This window comes from Clarias gariepinus, chromosome 28 (assembly GCF_024256425.1).
Source record: "Clarias gariepinus isolate MV-2021 ecotype Netherlands chromosome 28, CGAR_prim_01v2, whole genome shotgun sequence".
NCBI lineage: Eukaryota > Metazoa > Chordata > Actinopteri > Siluriformes > Clariidae > Clarias > Clarias gariepinus.
In genome coordinates, this window is record NC_071127.1 from 4,681,130 (window position 1) to 4,704,680 (window position 23,551).

A 23,551-nucleotide genomic window follows, 5' to 3' on the forward strand; every position below is an offset into this window, starting at 1 on the left:
CCTGTGACACAATAACAGTAATATTTCAAACATTTTGCAGGCTGACGTTTGAAGAAACCAGAGAATAAAGAATAAACTAGTTGTTGGGTCAAAATAACCCAACCAGGTGTTCATTTGTAAATGACTTACTACATCTGACCCAACATGAGCAACACAACAATGTGTTTAAAGTACCCGAAATAACCCAGAATTTTGACCCAGCATAAACCACCCAACGATGAGTTTACAGAAACAACACAGCATTTTTAGTGCGTCTTTTTTGAGTTATTTTAATGTTTTATTCTGAAAGTCTATTTTACAAGTTTCTATATTTAAAGTTTGATGTATTTTTGAATAAATTTTTTAATATAACAATAAACAGTTACAAACAGAGATATAACAGTTCATTCTTTGTACAAAAAAAATGATCAGCTAGTGAACTTGATCATCTGTCAAAACAACATTTAACCAATGTTTGTTTTTTTGACTCATTTTTATACAATAAATATCAATATATCTGGTTCAGATTTTTCATTTTTGTTGTATAAAGTTTTCAGATGTGGAAATTACAATCACTGTAGTATTTCTTCTATACAACATATTGTTAAGACTTTTTTATTGACTTAATTATATTTTAAACTGCGTAGAGTAAAAAATGTCACTTTGCACCACCTGGCGGTCATTTCACGAATGACTTTAAAATGAAACTGATTTATTTTGGCTGCTGCTGTTTTCCCATGGCGGTGAGTGCGACTGTAATAGGCATTCTGGTTGTCCACCTACTGTATGTGTAGAGCGCCTGAGAATTTCCTAAAACTCAAATTCTATAAAATATAAATATATATATTTATATAAATATACATATATATATATTTATATATATATATATATATATATATATATATAAAATATATATATAAAAAAAAAATATATATATATAATTCATTGCAGTAGGCTGTTATGATCATCATAATTTTCCTTAATAAATAACTAAAACATTTTAACAAATTACATTTTTACATCCCAGTAGCAATCGAATTTACAATCACAGTACTAAAATTACAGAAAAAATCTAGAATTTTATTTAAATATGAGTTTCTTATTTGCACGAATTTAAGCAAAGTAAATGTATACCTTTATATCTAGACTTTCAGAAAACTGACTCTGGGTGTGCATCAGAAAAAGTTTGCCAGATTAATGTGCAAAAACTATATAATAAAACTTTATAAGACTACATAGCCTTTATAAGCCTTAATTAAGCTGGGAGCGCCAGGAGATTTCCTGAAGCTCCGAAATCGTTAGGGCATTTTTTCTAAATAGACGCTATCTTTAATAACCGATGTTGTAGTAAAACTGGAATGTATGAGCAAGTTCCAATCAGTGGAAAAAGTAAAAATAAAACTAATTAACCTGCACTTTACCTATGAAAAGAATCAGGCTGTGTGTGAAGCTGAGGCAGGAGAGGAGGGGGTGGTGTTCACACACACACATACACACATTAAAACTGCAAACTTTAACCTGCATTTTACCTTTGAAAATGATCACTCTCTTTACTGCAAACTAAGTTTGTGAGGGGAATACCAGATGCCATTCTGTCAAGACATTCTGGAAAAGATTCCTTTCATTGTGTTTTAGTCCTGACTTCATCCCAGTACCAAAATATTGAAGCAGGCCCTTCAATGTCAACTAACAGCAAGGATATGTGTGCCTCCGTTATAGCCAGATGTTTGGGGAGTGGTGTAACAAATAACTGAACTTGCCACCAACCCATAATCCCTCCAGATCAGCCACAGAGAAGCTATTTAAAAGTTTGGACAATCCTTTTAGCCAGCTGAAATGGAAGAAATATTTTAGGGAAAAAATGGAAAATAGTACAGCCTTGCAATTGAACTGCACCTACTGTAGAAGTAAGGTACAGTATGACACCAAACGATCTAGTAAAACTGGAATGTGAGCAAGTTCCAATCAGTGACATTGATTATATATTCCCATATTGAAAACACTTCAATTAATTATTAAGAATGAAAGTATTTGAAATGACACAAATATGTACTCAGTCTGACTTCTGTGATGGAAGCTACTTCAAATTTCATCCTTTGTTTTTAAGAAGTAAGTTTACCCTCCAAATTCAATTATACTATCATGAATTTAAATGTGTGCAAATACTTAAGGCTCAAAAAAGGCCATAGATAAAGTTGGCTGCCTTTACTTCATCCTTAGAAATCTTCCACCCAGTCCGCATTCTGCTTTAATGAACAGTCACCTGGTATCACTGTTTTATGCACAAGATGCTAAGAAATATGGAATTAATGAAATACTGAAACCCTTAGTTAAAGACCTGAAAATGTTAGAAACTACTGGAGTTGCCGTTCCATTTGCCGAAGTTCCTGTATATGGCACATATCTTGCACAAATTACACGTGATAACTTGGGTATGCATAGTATTCTTGGATTTTTGAAATTTTTTAGAGCAAATAATTTCTGTAGATTTTGCTTAATTGATAAATCTTCTGCTTAGACAATTTTCTCAGAGGATAAGTCATGTTTGACATTAAGATCAGCAGTTCTAAATTACTAAAACTGTCTCACTTTCATAGATGACCCAACATTAAACTCTTCATTTGGCATAAAAAGATAGTATTCTTAATACGTTGCAATATTTCAAAATCACAGAAAATTATGCTGTTAATATCATGCATGGTATTTTGGAAGAGGCTGTTCAGTATGAGATGAAATTTCTATTTAAACATTTAGAAAGGTTGTTAAATAGAATATATCCTTTTAATCATGGTTATTTGGGAAAGAGAAATAAGCCAACAAATGTTAACCTTGATTGTGGAGAGCACAGAATAGGGTTAAATGCATCACAAACATATCTTTAATATTTGGTGACCTGGGGTCCGTTCTTCGGACATACATATCCGTAAGCTTGAACCTGCTCGGGAGCAGGTTTATTTCATGTTAATAGGATTTAGCCTGCGTTCCTGGCGGGTTATGATTGGTTGAAATGGCGAGGTCACATCTGATTGGGGGGGTGGGGGGGTGGGCGGGGGCAGTTCAGCGCATAACACACAAAAAAAAGTTGAGCTGCTCTTTTTCCATTTCGTCAACCAATCAAAGGGCTCGTGATCAGTGTTTCTACTGTCGATGCATATCGCCTTTTAAACCAATGCACGAACGAGCAATAATCCTAGACAACTCAATCCAGCTATACTAATTATCATTAACAGGTGAGCTCGAAGAACCAACTTAGCCAGATCGTAATTAGCACGATGATCTCATCTTAGATGTGTCAATTCATCTCAGATGTGTCAAGCGACGTACGAAGAACGGACCCCTGGTACCAGCTCTTGTTATTGAACAGTATAAACATTGTGTTTTTGTAACCCCACCCAAATTTGGGGATAAGCTAATATAACATTCTTCTTTAAATGTTCAGCTGCTGATATCATACAGTCAACACTAAAATACTATATAATTTCTATTACCTATTAACGAGCAGGATTAGACAACCATCCCTGAGCCTTGAGCCGAGAGAAAATGGATTTTTAACCTCTCTAATGAGACCAAAAAATTAGCTTTTGCTTTACACGTGCGCTGTACACACACACATACAGACACAAAATAAAATATGTTTTACGCACACACACGCGGTCACAGTGTTAAAGTAAACAGTACATGCGTGCACGGATGTTGATTTTACCAGTGAGAAACGCGCACTAAGGCCCAGCAGGGGAGACGATTACCCACAATTCCAAAGCACAAGAGAGAAAAACCGTTGGCTCAGTTGTGATCACGTGGCGCTTAGCATCAAAACAAGAAGCGCATGCGTGATACATGATACTCGGTGCTCGTAAACCAAGACTTGTTCATTTACCAAGTCAAACTTTATTAAAAATCATTGCTCGTCTTGCGGAACACTCGCAAACCGCGTTACTCGCAATCCGAGGTTTCACTGTAGATTTATATTATTGCAGAATCAAGGAACACAATAATGAATTTAAACCAAGTTATACTAATTCCAGTCTTGAGGAGAATTAAAACTCATGTCTTTAATAAACAATATTACTGACTGATCATTAAGTAAATAAAAAGCCCTGAATTATAAAACTATAAACAAAACATGTCTTTATTAAACAATTTTACTAGCTGACTGATAGCTCAGAGATTTCTATTCCATGTGGAAGCCTAGGCTTTTCCTATTTACTTGTCAGAGGTTAAATTTAAAATTAGCAGGTATTAGCCTTTTATATTAGCATGTCAGAAGTCATGTTTAAAACCTGTTTGGGCAGGTTTAATATCAACTAAATCAATGTTTCATTGTGAACAACGAGCTAATGGAAAATCATATGACTTTAGATTACAACATTTACAGTATAAGGCCATATATCACTATATGTTCACCAGACAACTAATCATACAAATCATACATCACACTTTTTTAGCAGGACTACTTATTATTCAAGGACAAAGTAATTAAAGGGTTTATTATAGGGTTATTGTTATAGGAAACTTCTTAGGCTTGATGGTAATGCTCATTCTGAGGGTAAAAGCCCCTGTGGGTCTATGTTGGTAAAAAAAAAAATGCTCATGTACTGTCTAATGTTCAACTTTTATAGACTCTCAGCCTCTGTGTAATACATAAAGATGGGAGACACAAATGAATATAAGTGCATGAGAAAAAAAATACTGTATTGTTAATGTGTGTAAATGCGTGTGAGTGTAATATGATGTCTAATCCTGTAAATTTTATGTAAATGTGTATGATATTTTTTTTATTTAGCATAAAATAGGATGTGATTGATGTCAAACCTTCCTTGAATAACATGTGAGTTAAAAATGGTATAGAAAATTAATGCTCATCTTAAATCTCCCCAATTCTAATTCTTTTTTAAGAAGTTATTCTAAGTGTTAATGTACACCAAAATGAGTGTGTTAATATTGAAGCTGAAATACAGCTCAGATCCTGCATGACTGATTTTCTTTCTGTTTAACTCCTTTCAAAAACACACCATTTCAGCGGGTTCACACCATGGAACTCCCCCTTTTGGTGACATGCACTTTGGGAAAAAAATCCCAGTTTAAACTAGAGATGAGTGAATCTGGATTTATATGGGTTAAATAAGCTGATCCTTTATATGACTCACGAATCACGAATATAAAATGTTTTTTTTTTTTAAGATTTTCCCCCGATTTTCTTCCTAATTTAGTCGTTCCACATTAAGGCCACTACTACCACTCAGTCGGGAGGGCAGAAGACTATCACGCGTTTCCTTCGAACCAGGTGACGTCAGCCGAACGCATCTTTTTGAACTGCTTGCTCACGCACCGCTGGGTAACACACTCCGAGGACAGCGCTATCCTCTACGTCCGCTTGCCTGAGCTTACAGACACCCTCTCTAGACCTCTGGCTGCGAGAGGTTACAGCATCATCGGGGAATCGAACTTCCGGGGGGATTTAGCGGATATGTCGGCCTCAAAATGTAGACTGAAACAGACAGATCTGAGGGTGTGAGATTCATGAGTCCAAGGATTTAGTGGATTCTACATTTTACAAGGGTCCTCTAGTGGAGAAACCATAGAAAAATGCAGTCAAAATCCATACTGACTCAAATGACTCAAAGGACTCATGAGACCCAGATCCATTCAGTAAATGATTCAAAAGGATTCAAATTCATTAATGGATCCGGGTTTCATCTCTATTTTAAACCCACTTATGTTGGGGATGTTATATGGCATTTCCCATCCGTGGCTGCTTTTTGAACCCGTATTCTAATGAACATAACATGAAGTATTTTTTCTGCAGCAACCAATTGACTGTAATGTGAGTGTTCAGCTATATAAAAGTTATACCATAAGTAATTGTTAAAGAAGGCTAAGCATTATCCATTAGCCACTAAACAACCCACTGACCAGAGATGTAACTCCACATCTTAAAAAACTTAAGCATACTTGCATATTAAAAAATATCCAGGAGATCAAATAAATATTTTGCCCTTAAATAACACCTTTAAAGAAAAATGATTTGATTAGATGCTCTCTCCTCCAATATGGCGGCAGCAGGTGTGTGTGTGACATCATGTTTTATTTTTCACTCAAAAATAAATATAACATGCGCCCTTGGGTGAAGCTGTCTCCCAAGCCACAAAAGGGACTGCCACTTTATTTAGTTTTTCTTACTAAGGAGCAGGTCATGTGACTCTCAGAGAGATGATCTTACCTCAGTGTCTTTAGTTTACAGCCAGGATTCTCCAGTACAGCAGAGACACACTTTACTCCTGAGTCTCCTAGATTATTATAGGACAAATCCAGGTGTCTCAGGTGTGAGGGGTTTAATCTCAAAGCTGAACTCAGAGCAGCACAGCCTTCATCTGAGACACCACACTGCCACAACCTGCAGAGACACAATGACACACTTACAAAAAATTTTACACACTGACAGATTTACATCTTGGTTTGTATTTTATTGTAAACATGGTGAGTCTACAAAATGGTTCTCTAAGAGACTTAAAGTACACTATACAGGCGTAATAATATATAAAACAAAGGCTATGGAGAAACAACAGTAGCCATTCTTATAAAAATATAGATTTATTTTACTGCAGAATCAAGGATGATCAAGTCTGAATCATGGTGAAAAAACAAAGACAATACCAGTTGATGGTGAAAAACAAGCACAGTACCAGTTGATATAATTTTTAGTCCACTGCTCTCCTATAACCAACGATCAAATACAGGAGCAGCTGAAGGCTAAATGTGTGTTTTTACTTTTGTAATTTAAATATCTAATTTAAAGACATTTAACTATCTGACTTCAATTTATAATTTTTTAGCTCTTGTTGTGAGTGTAATATCTCAGTGTTAACTTTGCATTCATTCTTAACAAGCTTTTTGCAAAACTTGTATTATATGCTACATTATACATCATAGGGATGGGCATTTTTGTTCATATTTCATTTCGAGTAATCCACAGGTTTGAGAAACGATTACTTAATTAATTGCGGGTGGAGTTTAAGCAAGGGGCGGGGCATTTGCATCACAGTATAAAGTAAACATTTAAAAAAAATAACAGCATGAGGTGAAGTTGAAGCGCTTTTTCTACATGGCGCATTGTATATAAAATTAATCACATAGCCTAGATACATAAATATGTAAATCTACACAAAATGCATGTGAGCTTGAACTACGCCAATCATAACGTAGTGGATGCGCTTCTCCCGTTACTTTAAAGCAAGGGCAACTAAAGGGATCCCCCTTGTTGGTGCTGCGGAGCTTCCGGAACAGGGATGCGGTCCCAAAGGGGTGCCTTTTTTCGCACGCGGCTCTCGGAGCAGCCTCCTGCCCGCTCAGTGTGATCTCACTGCTACAGTAAAGCGCTGCCGGAGCAGAGTGAATCGGTTAAACCCGCCCCCACGGCAACTAAAGCCCCCAACCCAGACATCACTGCGTGCTTTAGAAGTCATTTTCGCTCTGTGCTCCGGTCTTGTCTCTAGACCGCAACTTTCCACAGCCGTAACCAACTAAATATCAGACTGCCGCCCAAATACCAGCATAACCAATTAGAAAGAATAAAAGTAGTTCAATTTTAAAAAATGCATTTTTAGAGCCAATCGATCGTCAGTTTCATGCTCGATCGTCGCTGATGGGTTTGAGTAATCGATTAATCAAGTACTCGTGCACATCCCTAATACATCAATGGCTTTTTATTATTTATTAAACATCTATTCTGTTTTCTAGATTTCAACCAATGTGCAGGCCTAGGCTTTTCCTATCTACTTGTGGATATTTGAAGTTGGCATCCTACACACTAAAAAATGCTGGGTTGTTTTTTCTACCCAAGCGCTGGGTTGCCACTGTTGGGTCATTTTTCTGGGTTATTTACAGAGAGTTGGGTAGTTTTTGTGTAACCCAGCTGCTGGGTTCAAGTTTAATTTGCTCCTTCCCCAAAGTTCACCGGTATATTCAGCGGCTGTCAGTCAGAGCTTCGTGTCTCTCTTGAGCTCCCACACCGCTGATGGCGGTTCATTTAGGGGAAAATGACGTTAAATACAAGGTCTGTATACACATGTTCACTCACCTAAGTCACATATGACTGAAAAATGATTACTATATGTAAGATTTATTACTGTTACCGTGTTAAGGTTACACTTAAACTTTCAGGCTGGTCTGAGGTAAGTTAATTTAGCTGACAATAGCTGCTAGTTAGCCACAGAACCCCACCTGTGTATGAAAGAAACAGATAAGATGTCTGAGCTTTTTAGCTTTCTCTGTAGAATGTTTGCAGGGTGACGAAACTGTAATTGTAGTATTAGCATGAAGCTAGCATTTAGTTAGGTTGCTAGCGTTAGCAACTACGTTAACATTATAACTTTATTAATCTCACTGTTTTAGACAATAAAATGCTGGGGTGTTACAAAACACTGACCCTCTCAAAAATATACACACCTGCTAACCCTCCCGTTTTTCACTAGCTAGTAATTTACTCCGCGGTCAAAAGTCGCCCGCGTCTCTCCCGAGTTATAACAATATTTTACACCTTTACCCCTTCAAGGCAAGTATGCAAATATGACTGTTGCATGTAAGCTAACCAGGTAGCCCTCTTTAACCAAAGTTGCTTGTGACCTAGACTAAATTAACTAGCAGTCAGCTGTACAGATAACTACTAGATGGAAGGATTAATATTTGGGTGATTGTAATGTGCCAGTATGACCCCAGCTATGACAATGCATTTCCTCGGTAATTAGCTCAAAATCAACGCAGACCACAAAATCAACTAGTCTGACAAAAAAAAATATATATATATGAGCTTTATCCCAAAAGACATGCTTATTTTGCATATTTTATTTTTGGTAGTAGCTGTCTCCATGTTTTTGTTTCATGTTACCTATACCCTAGCTTTTATTTTTTTTTATTTAGTATAAATCCTATTACACATTAAATTGATAGTCTTATTCAGTTTAATCTTTGTTATTTACCAAATTTTTTTACTTTCTTTCATTTCTTTCTAAGGTTGTCACCAACATGGTGGAATACCTCCAGCAGGATGAAGTGTCAAGGCCGTACCCCTACTGTACATCCTGACGTTGGGGGATGATGACCAGCGCTGCTTTCAGGCATGTGTCATTCTGGTGGGACAGGCTCTAGAGCATGGCACACTACTTGGGGCGGTTGATGTGTGCTTTAAGGCATTTTATATTTTTGACATTAACTTTCTAAAGCAGTGTGCCCCTGTATAGGACTTTTTGTAATGTTGCTATGAAATAGCGAGGCCTACTTGAAAAGTCATAGACAGTGTTTGTATGTTAAAACAGGACCAGGGCTGGATAGTTTTGTTCTGCAGAAAAGATATCTAATGTCACAAAGAGATCCTGCTCTGTAGAACCTGCCTCAGCCTATTTGTGTTATTATTCCATTTTGCCCTTGTGAGTAATAGTATAGAAATGATGTCGCTGTTGATTATCTGTTCTTGTGCTTTTTAAATTTTTTTTTTTTCTTTGAACATTTAATAGGATGTTGTTTATTGCATATATGTATGGTTTGCAAAACTTTTAAGTTTTTTTTTTGTTGTTGTAATAAACCAGTATATCAAAGTAATTTAACTGTTAAACAGACATGGGTCCTTTTTTTTACAGATTCACTGTAAAACATGAAAACAATAATAACCTATTTGTGAGGTAGAATTAACCCAACATTCCAGTTAAAATGAACCAACATCTGGGTAGAACATTTGACCAATTTATGTGGTAGAATTAACCCAGCATTATAGTTAAATATGACCCAGCATTTGGGTTGAATATTTAACCCATTTTGCTGGGTTAAAAAAAATAACCCATTTTGCTGGGTTAAATTAACCCAGCATGTAGTTAGTCCAATAGTTACCCAGCAGCTGGGTTAAAAACAACCCAGATTGGGTTATTTTTAACCCAGCATTTTTTAGGGTGTAATTAAAGGGTTTATTACACGGTAGAGAAATACATGATTAACAGAAAGTAGAACAAAGAGAACTTACAGGTTAATAGAGTCATGAGAATAGGACTGAATAGGGTCTACACTCATAAAAATAGGGCCCGTAGTGTCTAATGTAAAACTTTTATACCCCCTGAGCCTCTTTGTAATGTGTATGAAAGATGGAAGACACACTTCCCGAGGACAGGTCTATGAGAACAAACAATACAGTGTGTGTGTGTGTGTGTGTTTGTGTAATATAAGGGCTTGTACTGTAAATGTTATGTAAATGTAAATTTACATAACATTTAAATTTCATAAATTTTTGTTCACCATGACATATGGATGTGATTAATATCAAATTTTCCCTTAGGAACATAAGAGTTAAACATGATTTAGAATATTACTCTCATATTAAATCTTCCCAATTCTACTTCTTTTTTTTAAACAAGTTAATATAAGCCTTAGAGTGCTCCAAAATGTGTGTTAATGTTCCAGCTGAAATACATCTCAGATCCTGTATGTCTGATGTTCTGATTTTCATTTCACAGCCGTTTTTGCTGTTTTTCGAATCCGTATTCTAATAAATCTAACGTGAAAAAATATATTTTCCACAGCAACTAACTGATGTTGTCAATGTTCAGCTATATAAAAGTTATACTGTCACTAATAGGTAACGAGAGCTAACTATTAGCCACTAACCTACCGATCCACCAGAAATGTAACTTCATATCAGTCCCGTTTTCAATTTTATATGACTAATATCACTTTATATCACTAAACAGGTGAAATTAAGCATATCATGGCGAAAGAACACTCTTATATCCACACACATGTCTATTGCTACTGAAAACCAGTACAAGCTACAGTTAACAGCATTAGCCTCACAGTGTGTCTAAATTCACCAGACAAGATTAATAAACAAAAACTTTAAAACAGAGCATATCTGATAGATGTGTTTGTCTCGCCTCCCCATTAAATTTCATTTGCCCCTTTATATACCCCTCTAACTCTTCCCGATAAAACTATAAAGGCTAATTATATCTATATCTTTCTTTTTTGAATAAGTATATATGTCCAAAATGACAACTAGAGCGGCGAAGGCATCTAGTAAAGAAGCCAAAGTACCCGCGATTTTGGGCGAGGTGAGCATGGCCGCCCTAACAGGCCTACTAGAAGAACATAGAGCGGCCTTAGCGGCCGAGTTTAGGACCGTTATTTCAGCATTGGGAGTGAAGCTTGACTACGTACAAGCCATTGTGTCTGAGTACGGTCAAAGGCTCACCACGTTGGAGTCTCATGCGGAATCGTTAGATGAACAGGTAGAACACTTGGAAACTTCCCTCGCAGCGCTAGCGGAGAGCAATGCTAAACTCAAAACTAAGACCGCTGATCTGGAAGCGCGGAGCAGGCGGAATAATATCAGAATAATCGGAGTGCCAGAATCCCTGGAAGTCCCACGGCCCATGGCCACCCCCCCCCCAGAGCTTGACGGAGCGCACAGATCCCTCGCCTCTAAACCGAAAGCAGGGGGGAGGCCAAGAGCAGTTGTGGTCCGCTTTCATCACTACCAGTTAAAAGATAAGGTAGTCCACGAAGCGCGTAAAAAGCGAGGGGAACTAAAATATAAAGGGAATCCGATCGCCATCCTTGGAGATTACAGCCCTGAAGTACTGGAACAGCGGGTTCAGTATCGTGAAGTTATGGCCGAAATATATAACAGGGATTAAAACCGGCTCTTTTGTATCCGGCGAGGCTTCGTATAACGACCAAAGAAGTTTACATCGGTGGAAGAGAGCAAGCGATTTGTAGACTCAGTGTGACAGTTCGCTGTAATATTATGTGCCTGACGCAGCTGTTTTTGGATGTGTTAAACAAGACACAGCACAAGCTTATGTTGAATCTCTACTGTTATAGGAACTCTAAGTTTGAAGCTTTATTAATCTAATATACACTAAATTTGTGATGGATGAATCAGTTTTCATTTGATAGGTAATTGGAAATACATTTTTGGATTATTATTTTACATGTGGGGGTTACAGTGAATTATTGGGGAGTTAAGGTTTGTTTGCTTAGCAGGAGTAGAAACAGAAGTAAGGTACCTGTAAAGGCACACAAGCTACTGTTCAGTTGTTTAAAGGGAGCTTAGGGGTAATTGTTTAGTATTATGTCTGTGTAGGTTTTTTTTTTCTTTTTTTCTTTCCTTCCTCAGTTCAGCATCACATGTATCAGGTTCATCCAATAGTTATATCAGACCCAAATGGCTGGTAACCCGACGAAACTATATACAAATATTTGTTTTGTCTCTTGAAATGTAAAAGGTTTAAATAATTGTGTTAAAGGGGTCATACAGCACTACATGCACTATTTTAATCTGTTTGGACTGAACTGTGTGTTAGGAGAGTGCGTACACAACCACTCTACGAGGATAAAGAGCCGCCCAGTGGTTTTCTTTTCGTTTATTACAGTAACATCCCCCTTCTGAAATCAGGCCAATCACAAATGCCTGTCAATGTGACGCCAAACCGACAGAGGCCGCTCCTACACTAGTTGATTGACACTGGTGTTTTAGCAAAGACCCGCCCCGAGTGAGAAGAAGCTGTCGGCTATTGTTTTTCGCCGCTGGAGCAAAATGTTGCCTAAGTGAGTGTTGTGTACAGTTGTTGGGTGTAATAGCAACACAGCAGGCGTCATTCACTACCTACGGTTAGTGACCTAGGGTACCTACCTAGGGTTAGGTATCTGAGCCACTGAGGAGGCAGTGGCTGAATTTAGTTTTTAAAGCTGTTTGCGATAATCATTTTTCACCAGCCTGCTTTATAAACGAGGGTCAATATAAAGCAGGTTTTACTAGGAAGCTGCTCCTAAAAATGGATCTGTACTAACACTTCGTGTTCCTGCTTCATCTTCACCAGGCTCAGTGAGTAATTTCTTTTTATATGACTCTTTGCAGATCGCCTTTTCTAATAATCACGATGAATGCGGAGTGTAAGTTAACTTATACTCTCATAGAACATGGTTATGGCTTCTTCTCTGTGTACATCCGTCTCTATATAATTCCTAATCGCCCGTTTATAATAAACAATGCATTAAGGTGATTGTCTAGTTGCAAACTGTGTACGTAGTCGGACAACTATATTATGCTTACCTTTGTAACGTTAGATGGTTTATAACGATGTCTGTCGAAGATTAAGAAGTCATGTAAACACATCAGTAAACACATCGCGTCCGTATTGTCTCGGTAAGTTTCTCCGCTTTTTGTTGTTGTTGCTCGCGGCAGCGCAACAGCCCATTAATTCATGCCCATGCAGTGATGAGAGACAAATCCAGTCGATGCATGTCCATTCTTTTAATTTCTGCGTTGTCAGGCGATATTACAAACTTCCGCGTAGGTTCCGTACTTAAATCAAACCAAAAACGACTGAAGAAAACAGGCTCGGGCTCCATATTCCATAGTTTTCCAGTTTGGACTGCATTACCCACAAAGCACTGCATTGTGGTCAATGCTTTGTGGGTAATGCAGTCCAAAGCATTGCCCGCACTGGACTACACTTCCGTGGCTATACCCCACGTGTCACGCCCCACAAAACTAGGGGGGCGGGCTCAGCAGAGGTCATGAGCATTTAAATTAGCATGTACTGAAACAGGTTGCTGAGAACAGAGCTAGTTTTTACCAGGTAAAAGTAGTGTTTTTTTACACAATCCTTTTGAATTTTTAATTAACGTATAATACAAACTTTTCATTAGGACCCTAAAGATCATATTAACATTTAATGAAAAATATGATGTGTAGGACCTTTAAGGCCAAAAAAGTTCTTTCACAGCTTCTTAACAGAGATATAATTTTTTTTACAAGAAACTCATCTTTGCACTTCAGATGTTTCTCGCATTAAAAGTGCATGGATCAGTCATTGCTTTCACTCCAAATTTGGTGTGAAGGCAAGAGGGGCTGCAATTCTTGTGCGCAAGAACATTGCTTTTGAACCAGAATCAGTGACCTCAGATTCGCATGGCCGTTATGTGATTGTGTCTGGTATTTTACAAACAGTCCCCGTTGTTTTAGTGTGTGTATACGGCCCAAATTGGGATAATGATAAGTTTTTTGATGATTTTTTTTTCTGTACTGCCTAACCTTGATAGTCACTACATAATTATAGAGGGGGATTTTAATTTGGTGCAAAATACAATATTGGATAGATCCTCCTCAAAAGAGTCAACGCTGACTAACTCTGCAGGACTTTTAGAGTCTTACGCCAAACAGATTGGTCTATCCAATCCTAGGAGATCAAGATTTCCGGCTAGCAAAGCCTTCTCTTTTTTTCCCCCTCACATGTTCACCATTCCTACTCAAGGATCGATATTTTTTACTTTTGGATAACAGAATGATGCATTCTATAAGCTCCTGTGATTTTCATAGTATAATCATTTCTGATTATGCCCCCACCTCTTTGGACTTAATGTTCCTTCAAGCTAGGACTTATTTTAAGCAATGGAGATTTAGCTCACATCTACTCTCCGATAACCATTACAAAGATTTTCTTGCAACCCATATAAATCTATATTTTGAAACGAACGACAACAATTCAGTTAGCAGTAGCATGTTATGGTAGGCATTCAAGTGTTATATCAGAGGACAGATCATTTCATATGTCTGTCAGCTAAGGAGATCGGAGAACTCCAGAATGGCGGAAATATCGGATCAATTGTCTATACTGGACCTCCAATATTCTTTGACCCCATCACCCGCAATTTATAAAAAGCGACTTCAACTTCATTCAGAGTATAATTTACTTTTAACCAATAAAATTGATAAGCAAATGTTGAGTACCAAGCAAACTTTTTTTGAATTTGGTGAAAAGGCTGGTAAATTACTTTCTGTCATGTTGGGGGTGGTATGGCGGATGGCGAGGCGGTGGGCAGAAAGAGGGCAGGCATAGGCGCAGAGGGGTGTTTTTAAACAAAAGAGTCTTTAATAGCAAAACAAGTAACAAAGAAACATAAACACTTGTACTTTATAACCGGCATGAGACCTCACCAAGGCACTAGTGGAAGACATATATTAGGTGAAACAAGCTTACAGACGAACACTCAGGCTCCAATACCTGGTACATAAATGCTAAGCCTTATGGCGAAACACAGGCTTACAGACAAACCTACAGGCTCTAATACCCGAGACAAACTCTGAGCCTTATGGTGAAACACAGGCTTACAGACAAACAGGCTCTAATACCCGATACCCAGAACTAGCTCTGTGTTGTGACACAGGCTTCTGGACGACATACCGGACATTACCCACAAAGTAAGTTTGGAGCTGACACGGGACAAAACATGACAAGAGACTTTCCTGATAGCTAAACATACAGCTAGCTACACTTACTAAATAGCTAAACACAACACTAGGGACTCGGGACACAGAAACACAGAGGCTAGGCTAGGGGACGCTCAAAGGCTGGGCTAGGGGACGCTCAAAGGCTGGGCTAGGGGACGCTCAAAGGCTAGGGTTAGGGTTAGAGGCTAATTACTTATCTGCTCTCACAACACAACTTGACAACACCGAATCAAATCCACACACACTAAACACCAAAAAACTTACATAGAGTAGTGCCTTGGGACATGTTTTTAAGTCATAGTACAAGGTAAAGCAATAAAACCAATATACTGTATAAAACAAACCAAAATATAAATAAACCAAACTACCAAACAAAGTGCCCACATAAACAGTCCACGCAAACAAACATTCAATGCTCGACTCAGTTTCTCAGACTAATCAGCTATTTATTGAAGATTTAATGACATGCCTCGGTTCAGGTGTGCTCCCGCATCACCTGACGGAGGTGCCTTCTGGGAAACTGAGTATGCAAAACAAATGCTACAAATGACAAAACAGTGCCCTCTAGTGGTGATTCCTTACACTTTCATTTCAAACTCGAATTGCCCATACAGCTAAACTGATCCCCAAAATTAAATCTCCTCAAGGTGATATAATTACAGATCCAGAGAAAATTAATTCAATTTTTTAAAAAGTATTACACGGGACTTTATGCCTCAGAGTACGATGCAGAAATACTGAATGACCAGAACCTTCTTGATCAACTATCATTCCCCTGTGTAAATGATGGCCCAACAAATGATTTGGACAGACAAGTGTCTATGAAGGAAGTACAAGAGGCAATTAAATCACTTTAATGTGGTAAATCACCTGGCCCTGATGGTTTTACCATTGAAATATTTAAAACCTTCTCTTCTGTTTTAGCCCCAATATTGCAAAGAGTATATAATGAGGCCTTCTCTTCGGGTCAGCTTCCAACAACCATGTCTGAGGCATCTATTTCACTGTTGCTAAAGAAGGATAAAGACCCATTGCTGTGCAGCAATTATAGGCCAATTTCTTTGTTGAATGTGGATTTAAAAATTTTATCTAAGATCCTTGTGCTTCGTCTTCAGCAAGTGTTGCCTGCTGTTGTTTCCCCAGATTAAACAGGCTTTATGACTGGCAGACATTCTTTTTATAATACTAGGAGACTTTTTAATACTATCCTCTCGTCGAGCTCTGACAATGCGGAGATTCTGTTATCCCTAGACGCAGAGAAGGCGTTTGACAGGGTTGAATTGGGGTATTTGTTTTTCATTTTGGTTTCAGCTCAAAGTTTATAGCTTGGATTCAGTTACTGTACTTCTCCCCTGTTGCATCGGTACATACCAATGCGACACATTCTAAAACTTTCCCCCTGCTTCGCGGTACACGTCAAGATTGCCCTCTTTCGCCTTTACTATTTGCTTTGGCAATGGAGCCATTGGCGATATGGCTGCAAGGGGAGGAAAAGTTTAAAGGCATTACCCGATTTGGAATTTCTTATAAATTATCCTTTTATGCAGATGACCTACTTTTGTATATATCTAACCCCATTTCATCACTACCACCAATCCTGCAATTTTTTTACTTGTTTGGTAAATGTTCAGGTTACAAATTAAATCTTCAAAAAAGTGAGTTGTTTCCAATCAATCCGGCAGCTGAGATGCTGTCTAAATACCCTTTTCCTTTTAGGTGGACTCAGGAAGGATTCAGATATCTGGGTGTTTTTGTTGCTAAAACAGTTGCGGTCATTTTTAGGAAAAATGCTAATGCTTTGTAAGATGCTTACAGGGAAGATATACGGAGATGGTCCTCTCTTCCAATATCGCTAATTGGTCGTAATAATTTGGTCAAGATGACAATTCTGCCTAAATTCTTATATATTTTCCAACATATACCCATTTACATTAACAAATCTTTCTTTGTTACTTTGGATCAGATACAGTAACTAACTCTTTTTTGTGGCTTGGCCAACATGCACGAATTGGAAGAAAAGTTCTTGAACTTCCAAGATCAAACTTGCCTTACCAAACTTCAAATATTATTACTGGGCTTGCAATATTAACAAGCTTTTATATTGGATTAACGCTTCTAGAGTTTCTGAACACCCTGTTTGGGCCCAAATAGAATTGTCATCTTCAAAGTCTTCCCTTTACTTACTGATCTGCTCTCAGCTTCCTATAAACACTAAAAATGTCTCAGACAGCTTAGTGGTGAACTATACTCTTAGAATATGAGTTACTTTTAGAAAACATTTCGGGTTAATCACTCCATCTGTTCTTTTGCCTGTAGTAAACAATATATCTTTTCTACCATCATGTACTGATGCAGTTTTTCTTGACCGGTCCTCTAGAGGTCTTATATCTATCAAAAACTTGTATGATAAAGGTATATTCTTGTCATTTTCTGAGTTGTCAGAAAAGTTTAATCTTCCCAGGACACATATTTTTTCATTTCTTTCAGATTAGACATTTTGTACAAAATCAGTTTCCACAGTTTCCTAACCTTCCTACTGTTTGAAAATGGACACCATTCTTGCTCTTAATCCACATAGTAAAAGGTTAATTTCTATCATATACGAATCACAATTCGTAAAATTCTTACTCCACTGAATCACTGAAGAATGCATGGGAGCAGGAACTTGGGGTTTCTATGAGCGAAACAATAAAAAAATACAGCACCTTGGAATCTTGAATCTAGTAAACAAATTATGGTGAATGTCACATTTCAGACACACTGCAGTCACACCAAGTCAGGTTTTGTGCTGCAGCTTCTCACATACGTACATATGACCCAAAGACTCTGTGACAAATCATCAGTGTGCAGTGAAAAGAAACAACCTTTCTCCTCAGGACATTGATGATGAACCTAAAACCTCTGCTTCAGTCTTACTATTAGAGAATGTGTCTTACTCAAGAGCAGGTCATGTGACTCTCAGAGAGATGATCTCCTCTGCTTCACCAAGACATGGCTGAACCCAGCGGTGCCGGACCACGCCATTCAGCCGGCCGAGTTCTTCTCGGTTCACCGCATGGACAGGACACAGGACTCGGGGAAGTCAAGGGGAGGCGGCGTGTGTTTAATGGTGAACAGCAGCTGGTGCAACAGCGCGAGCGTTGTTCCTCTCACACGCTCCTGCACACCAAACCTGGAACTACTGTCCATTATGTGTCGTCCTTTTTACCATCCTCGGGAGTTTACATCGGTCATAATCAGCGCCGTTTATATTCCACCACAAGCAGACACGGACACTGCCTTATGCGAGCTGCATGAGGCACTCACACAACAACAAACACAACACCGGGACGCTGCGCTTATTGTGGCGGGGGACTTTAATAGTGCCAACCTCAAACGCGCAGCGCCGAACTTTTATCAGCACATCACCTGCCCCACCAGGGGCGAAAGGACACTGGACCACTGCTACACAACGGTCAAGGACGGCTACAAGGCACAATCTTGTCCACTGTTTGGTAAATCCGACCACGTCGCCATCTTCCTCATGCCAAAATACAAACAAAGGCTGAAACAGGAAGTTCCGGTTCAGAGGGAGGTCGCGCGCTGGAGGACCAATCGGTGGCCGCGTTACAGGACGCACTCGATGACGCAGACTGGGACATGTTCAGAAACAGCTCCGATGGTGACGTCAGCGTGTTTACGGAAGCAGTTGTGGGATTCATCGGGAAACTAGCGGACGATACCGTAGAAAAAAAGACTATTAAAACGTTTCCCAACCAGAAGCCGTGGGTGGATAAAACCATCCGCGGCGCACTGAGATCTCGCACCGCTGCCTACAACACGGGACTCGCGTCGGGGGACATGGAACCGTACAAGGCTGCGTCATACAGCATCCGGAAGGCGGTGAAAGAGGCGAAGCAGCGCTACGGGAGGAAACTAGAGTCACAACTCCAACAGAGTGACTCTAGGAGCCTGTGGCAGGGATTAAGGACAATAACGGATTATAAAGCACCAACATCCGGTATGATAAACGCAGACGTGTCTCTGGCAGACGAGCTGAACACTTTCTATGCTCGCTTTGAGGCTGCAGCTAAAGACGCTAGCGATGCTAATGCTAGCGGCGCTAACGGCTGCAGACAGGAAGTCACTGCCAGCACCGGAAGCGCGTTCATCATCACCGAGCATGACGTGAGGAGAGCCTTCAAAAGAGTGAACACCAGGAAAGCAGCAGGACCAGACGGCATCTCAGGCCGTATTCTCAGAGCCTGCGCAGACCAGCTAGCACCTATGTTCACTGAGATATTCAACATCTCTTTATTTCAGTCGGTGATCCCCACATGCTTCAAAGAATCCATCATTGTTCCTGTCCCAAAGAAACCTCATCCTGCTTCCCTCAATGACTATCGCCCTGTAGCCCTCACCTCAGTAGTGATGAAGTGCTTTGAACGCCTGGTCAGAGACTTCATCATCTCTTCACTACCAGACTCACTCGACCCACTACAGTTCGCTTATCGTCCAAACCGTTCCACGGACGATGCAATCTCTCATCTCCTCCATACATCTCTCACTCACCTGGACACTCGGAGGGGGAATTATGTGAAAATGCTCTTCATCGACTACAGTTCTGCATTTAATACCATAATTCCCTCCACACTTACCACCAAGCTGGAGCACCTGGGACTCAGCTCATCAATGTGTCAGTGGATCTCCAATTTTCTGACTGGCAGACCACAGGCAGTAAGGATGGGCGGACATGTCTCAGCCTCCCTCACTCTCAGCACTGGAGCCCCCCAGGGTTGTGTTCTGAGCCCCCTGCTGTACTCTCTGTACACCCACGACTGCGTGGCCACTACCAGCTCCACCACCATCATCAAGTTTGCTGACGACACTGTTGTGGTGGGCCTGATCATGAACAACGATGAGACGGCCTACCTGGAGGAGGTTGGAAATCTGGAGAACTGGTGCCAGAGAAACAATCTCCTCCTGAACATCAGTAAGACAAAGGAGCTGATTGTGGACTTCAGTACAAAGCAGGTGAGGAACTACCAGACCCCCGTCATCAACAGGAGCCCAGTGGAGAGAGTGGACAGCTTCAGATACCTCGGTGTTCACATCCAAAGGACCTGGCATGGTCCTGTTACATCAACACCGTGGTAAAAAAGGCCCGGCAGCGTCTCTACCACCTCAGACGCTTGAGAGACTTTAGACTGCCCTCCAAGGTGCTCAGGAATTTCTACTCCTGCACCATAGAGAGCATCCTGACGGGAAATATTACGACCTGGTTCGGGAACAGCACCATGCAGGACAGACAAGCTCTACAGAGGGTGGTGCGATCAGCTGAGCGCATCATCCGCATCGAGCTCCCTGACCTGCACTCGATCTACAGCAAGCGGTGCTTGACCAAGGCCAGGAAGATCGTGAAGGACCTCAGCCACCCCAATAACGGACTGTTTACTCTGTTGCGGTCTGGGAAGCGATTCCGCTCCTTGAAGGCCAACACAGAGAGGCTAAGGAGGAGCTTCTTCCCGCAGGCGATAAGGTCTCTCAACCACAACCACACCACTATGCAGAACTAACACAATCTTTTCATAATTGATCAAATCTATCAATCTTTTTACATCAATGAACACTATGGACAATTACACGCTCACCTTCCTTCATATCTACACTACATGTTGTACATTTACATCCTGGACCATTGCACAAAGACACTTTAATAACCTCTGCACAAAGACACTTTGTTCTATGCATATTTGCACACCCAGTACAGTATATTTCAATTTGTACAGTATATTTCTATTTTTATGCACATCATATTTCTATGTACAGTATATTTCTATTTTTATGCACATCATATTTCTATTTTTATTTTTAGTTCTATTTTTTTTCCTAGTTTAATTTTTTTTTTTTTTTATTCCTATCGTATTCTTTTATTTATATTTATTTCTTATTTGTAAACTTTAATTCTCTTTTAGGGTCAATGGCAGTCGTATAATGCATTTCACTACATTTCGTACTGTGTATGTTTGTGTATGTGACAAATAAAATTTGAATTTGAATTTGAATTTGAATCTTACTTCAGTTCCTCCAGTTTACAGTCAGGATTCTCCAGTACAGCAGAGAGACTCTTCACTCCCGAATCTTTTACATTATTTAGAGACAGATCCAGTTCTCTCAGGTGTGAGGGGTTTGATCTCAGAGCTAAAGTCAGAGCAGCACAGCCTTCACCTGAGACATCACACTTATACAACCTGCAGACACACAATGACACACACTTCATCAACAGATTTACATCTCGATTTATACCGAGTGTTATATTTAGTTTATCTCATCTCTATTAGCAGCTGTAACTGGACATCACCATGAATTAAATTCTTAATTAAATTCTAAAGTGTAAAGGATTACTTTGAGGAGAATTAACATTAATTACTTTCCATATCTGATTACTGGTTTGTTGTTATTATTGTTTTTTTTATTATGTTATTGGGTAAAAAAAAAAAAAGTGGACATCTTAAATTAAAGTACAGTCATATAACACCAGATACTGTACCCTAATCCTAAATACCCTAAATAATAAATTTATTATCCAGGGACGAATAAAAGAGTGAAGAAATTAAGAATTGACGGAGCATCTATCTACCACTTCTGCTGCAGTTCAGTCGGCTTTGTAACTTGTGGAGCTCCGGCGATGCAGCAAAGTTGAAAGCAGCTGTTGACACATAGTGAACTAAATAAAGGATCCACTTTATTCTCTCTCTCAGGCTGATCTCTGGTGTGATGTGACTACAAAGTAAATCTCTGGTTTGACCCTCTTGGTGAGACCATAAAAACAGAATAGATCACATCGCTCATCAGTGTAAAATCAATCAGTGTTACCCAGCAGCATCACACACGTGTTTGTCTTTCCTGCAACTTTACTTTCACCTTTAACAATAAGAAAAACAGCTGCTTTCAACTTTGCTGCATCGCTGGAGCTCCACAAGTTACAAAGCCAACTGAACTACAGCAGAAGTGGTAGATAGATGCTCCGTCAAGCCTTAATTTCTTTTATTCGTCCCTGGATGTTAAATTTACTATTTAGGGTATTATATTTTTATACTTTACCCCACATAATATTTTTTTTTTTGCTACTAGAAGTGTTAAAACCGGAAAACGATGACACTGTGACCGATCTAACAGTCTAATCTCTGTGCTGAGGTGGAGATTGAAGCTGGAATATCACGTATAGCAGATCTGTGTCATGAAAGACTACGCTCCCCAAGTTTTAAGTCAGCGAGCAGAGTATAGAGAAGTCATGACGGAGTTAGCCAACCATGGACTCCTGCCTTCTCTTCTGTATCCAGCATGGCTCCGGATAACTCGCTACCGGACAGAAGAAGTGGCTACGCTGGTAAAAGATGCACAAAAATACATTGATAGCCTGCCGAAAACTACACAGTACACCACTATTGTACTCTTCATTAAGAGATTTCAGTATGGGAGTGTTAAAATTCTTAGTTTATGTAAATTAAATATTTCAATAATATAATTTTCATGCTTATCAGAGCATTGACAGGTCAAAGCAGTTATAGGATCATGCTCCAGATATGTCATGTCTATAAACCTTCCTAATCTCCCTCAAATCAAAAACAACTGGCACTTTAATTCATCCTTACTAGCAGATGATGATTTTATAAAATTTATGGAAGACCAGACTATATTCTTAATCTTATACATGTATTCTTATACACAAATGAAACACCTGAAACGTCAAGTTTAACTGTTTGGGATGCTCTGAAAGCCTACCTTATAGGGCAAATAATCTCATACACTGCAAATATGTAAAGATAGGCATATAAAGAGTGAAACGAATTGGCCGACCAAATTAAAGAAATAAATGAACAATATGCTCTAATTAAAAATCCTGATTCCTATGAAAAAAAATGTGTAGAACTTCAAACTAAATTTGTTCTCAACACATGTAATTTAACGTCAATTACTAAAGAGTAAGGATCAACTTTACACTTATGGTGACAAATCCTGGAAACTGTTAGCTAATCAGTTAAGAGGATTCAGAGCACATTTATGAACAACCCATCACTAGACATCACTCTCAGGGCGGAAGCAACCATGCAGAAGGTCAGGTAGACACCCATGTAGCGACAGTCGGAGAACCTGGAGTGGAGTCTGGAGAGGCTCGTGACCTAGACAATATACATGCGTGCGAGAAAACACAGCAACACAGACACGAACAAAACACATACAGTGACCAACATCTTGCGGGTCGTAACACTCATCAAGGGTGTCCTCTTAGCCCATTGCTCTATGACCTTGCCATTG

General features: G+C 39.2%; 1 protein-coding gene across 1 annotated transcript in view; it reads right to left on the minus strand.

Annotated features, from left to right (window-relative positions):
- Nucleotides 1–23,551, minus strand: part of LOC128515923 (NLR family CARD domain-containing protein 3-like) — a 64,066-nt gene that overhangs the window by 11,329 nt on the left and 29,186 nt on the right. The window contains exons 8-9 of the mRNA XM_053490184.1: nucleotides 21,310–21,483; nucleotides 6,200–6,373 (exon numbers count right to left, since the gene is read on the minus strand). Of these exons, the coding sequence (XP_053346159.1) occupies nucleotides 6,200–6,373; nucleotides 21,310–21,483 (348 nt within the window). The remainder of the gene's footprint in view (nucleotides 1–6,199; nucleotides 6,374–21,309; nucleotides 21,484–23,551) is intronic.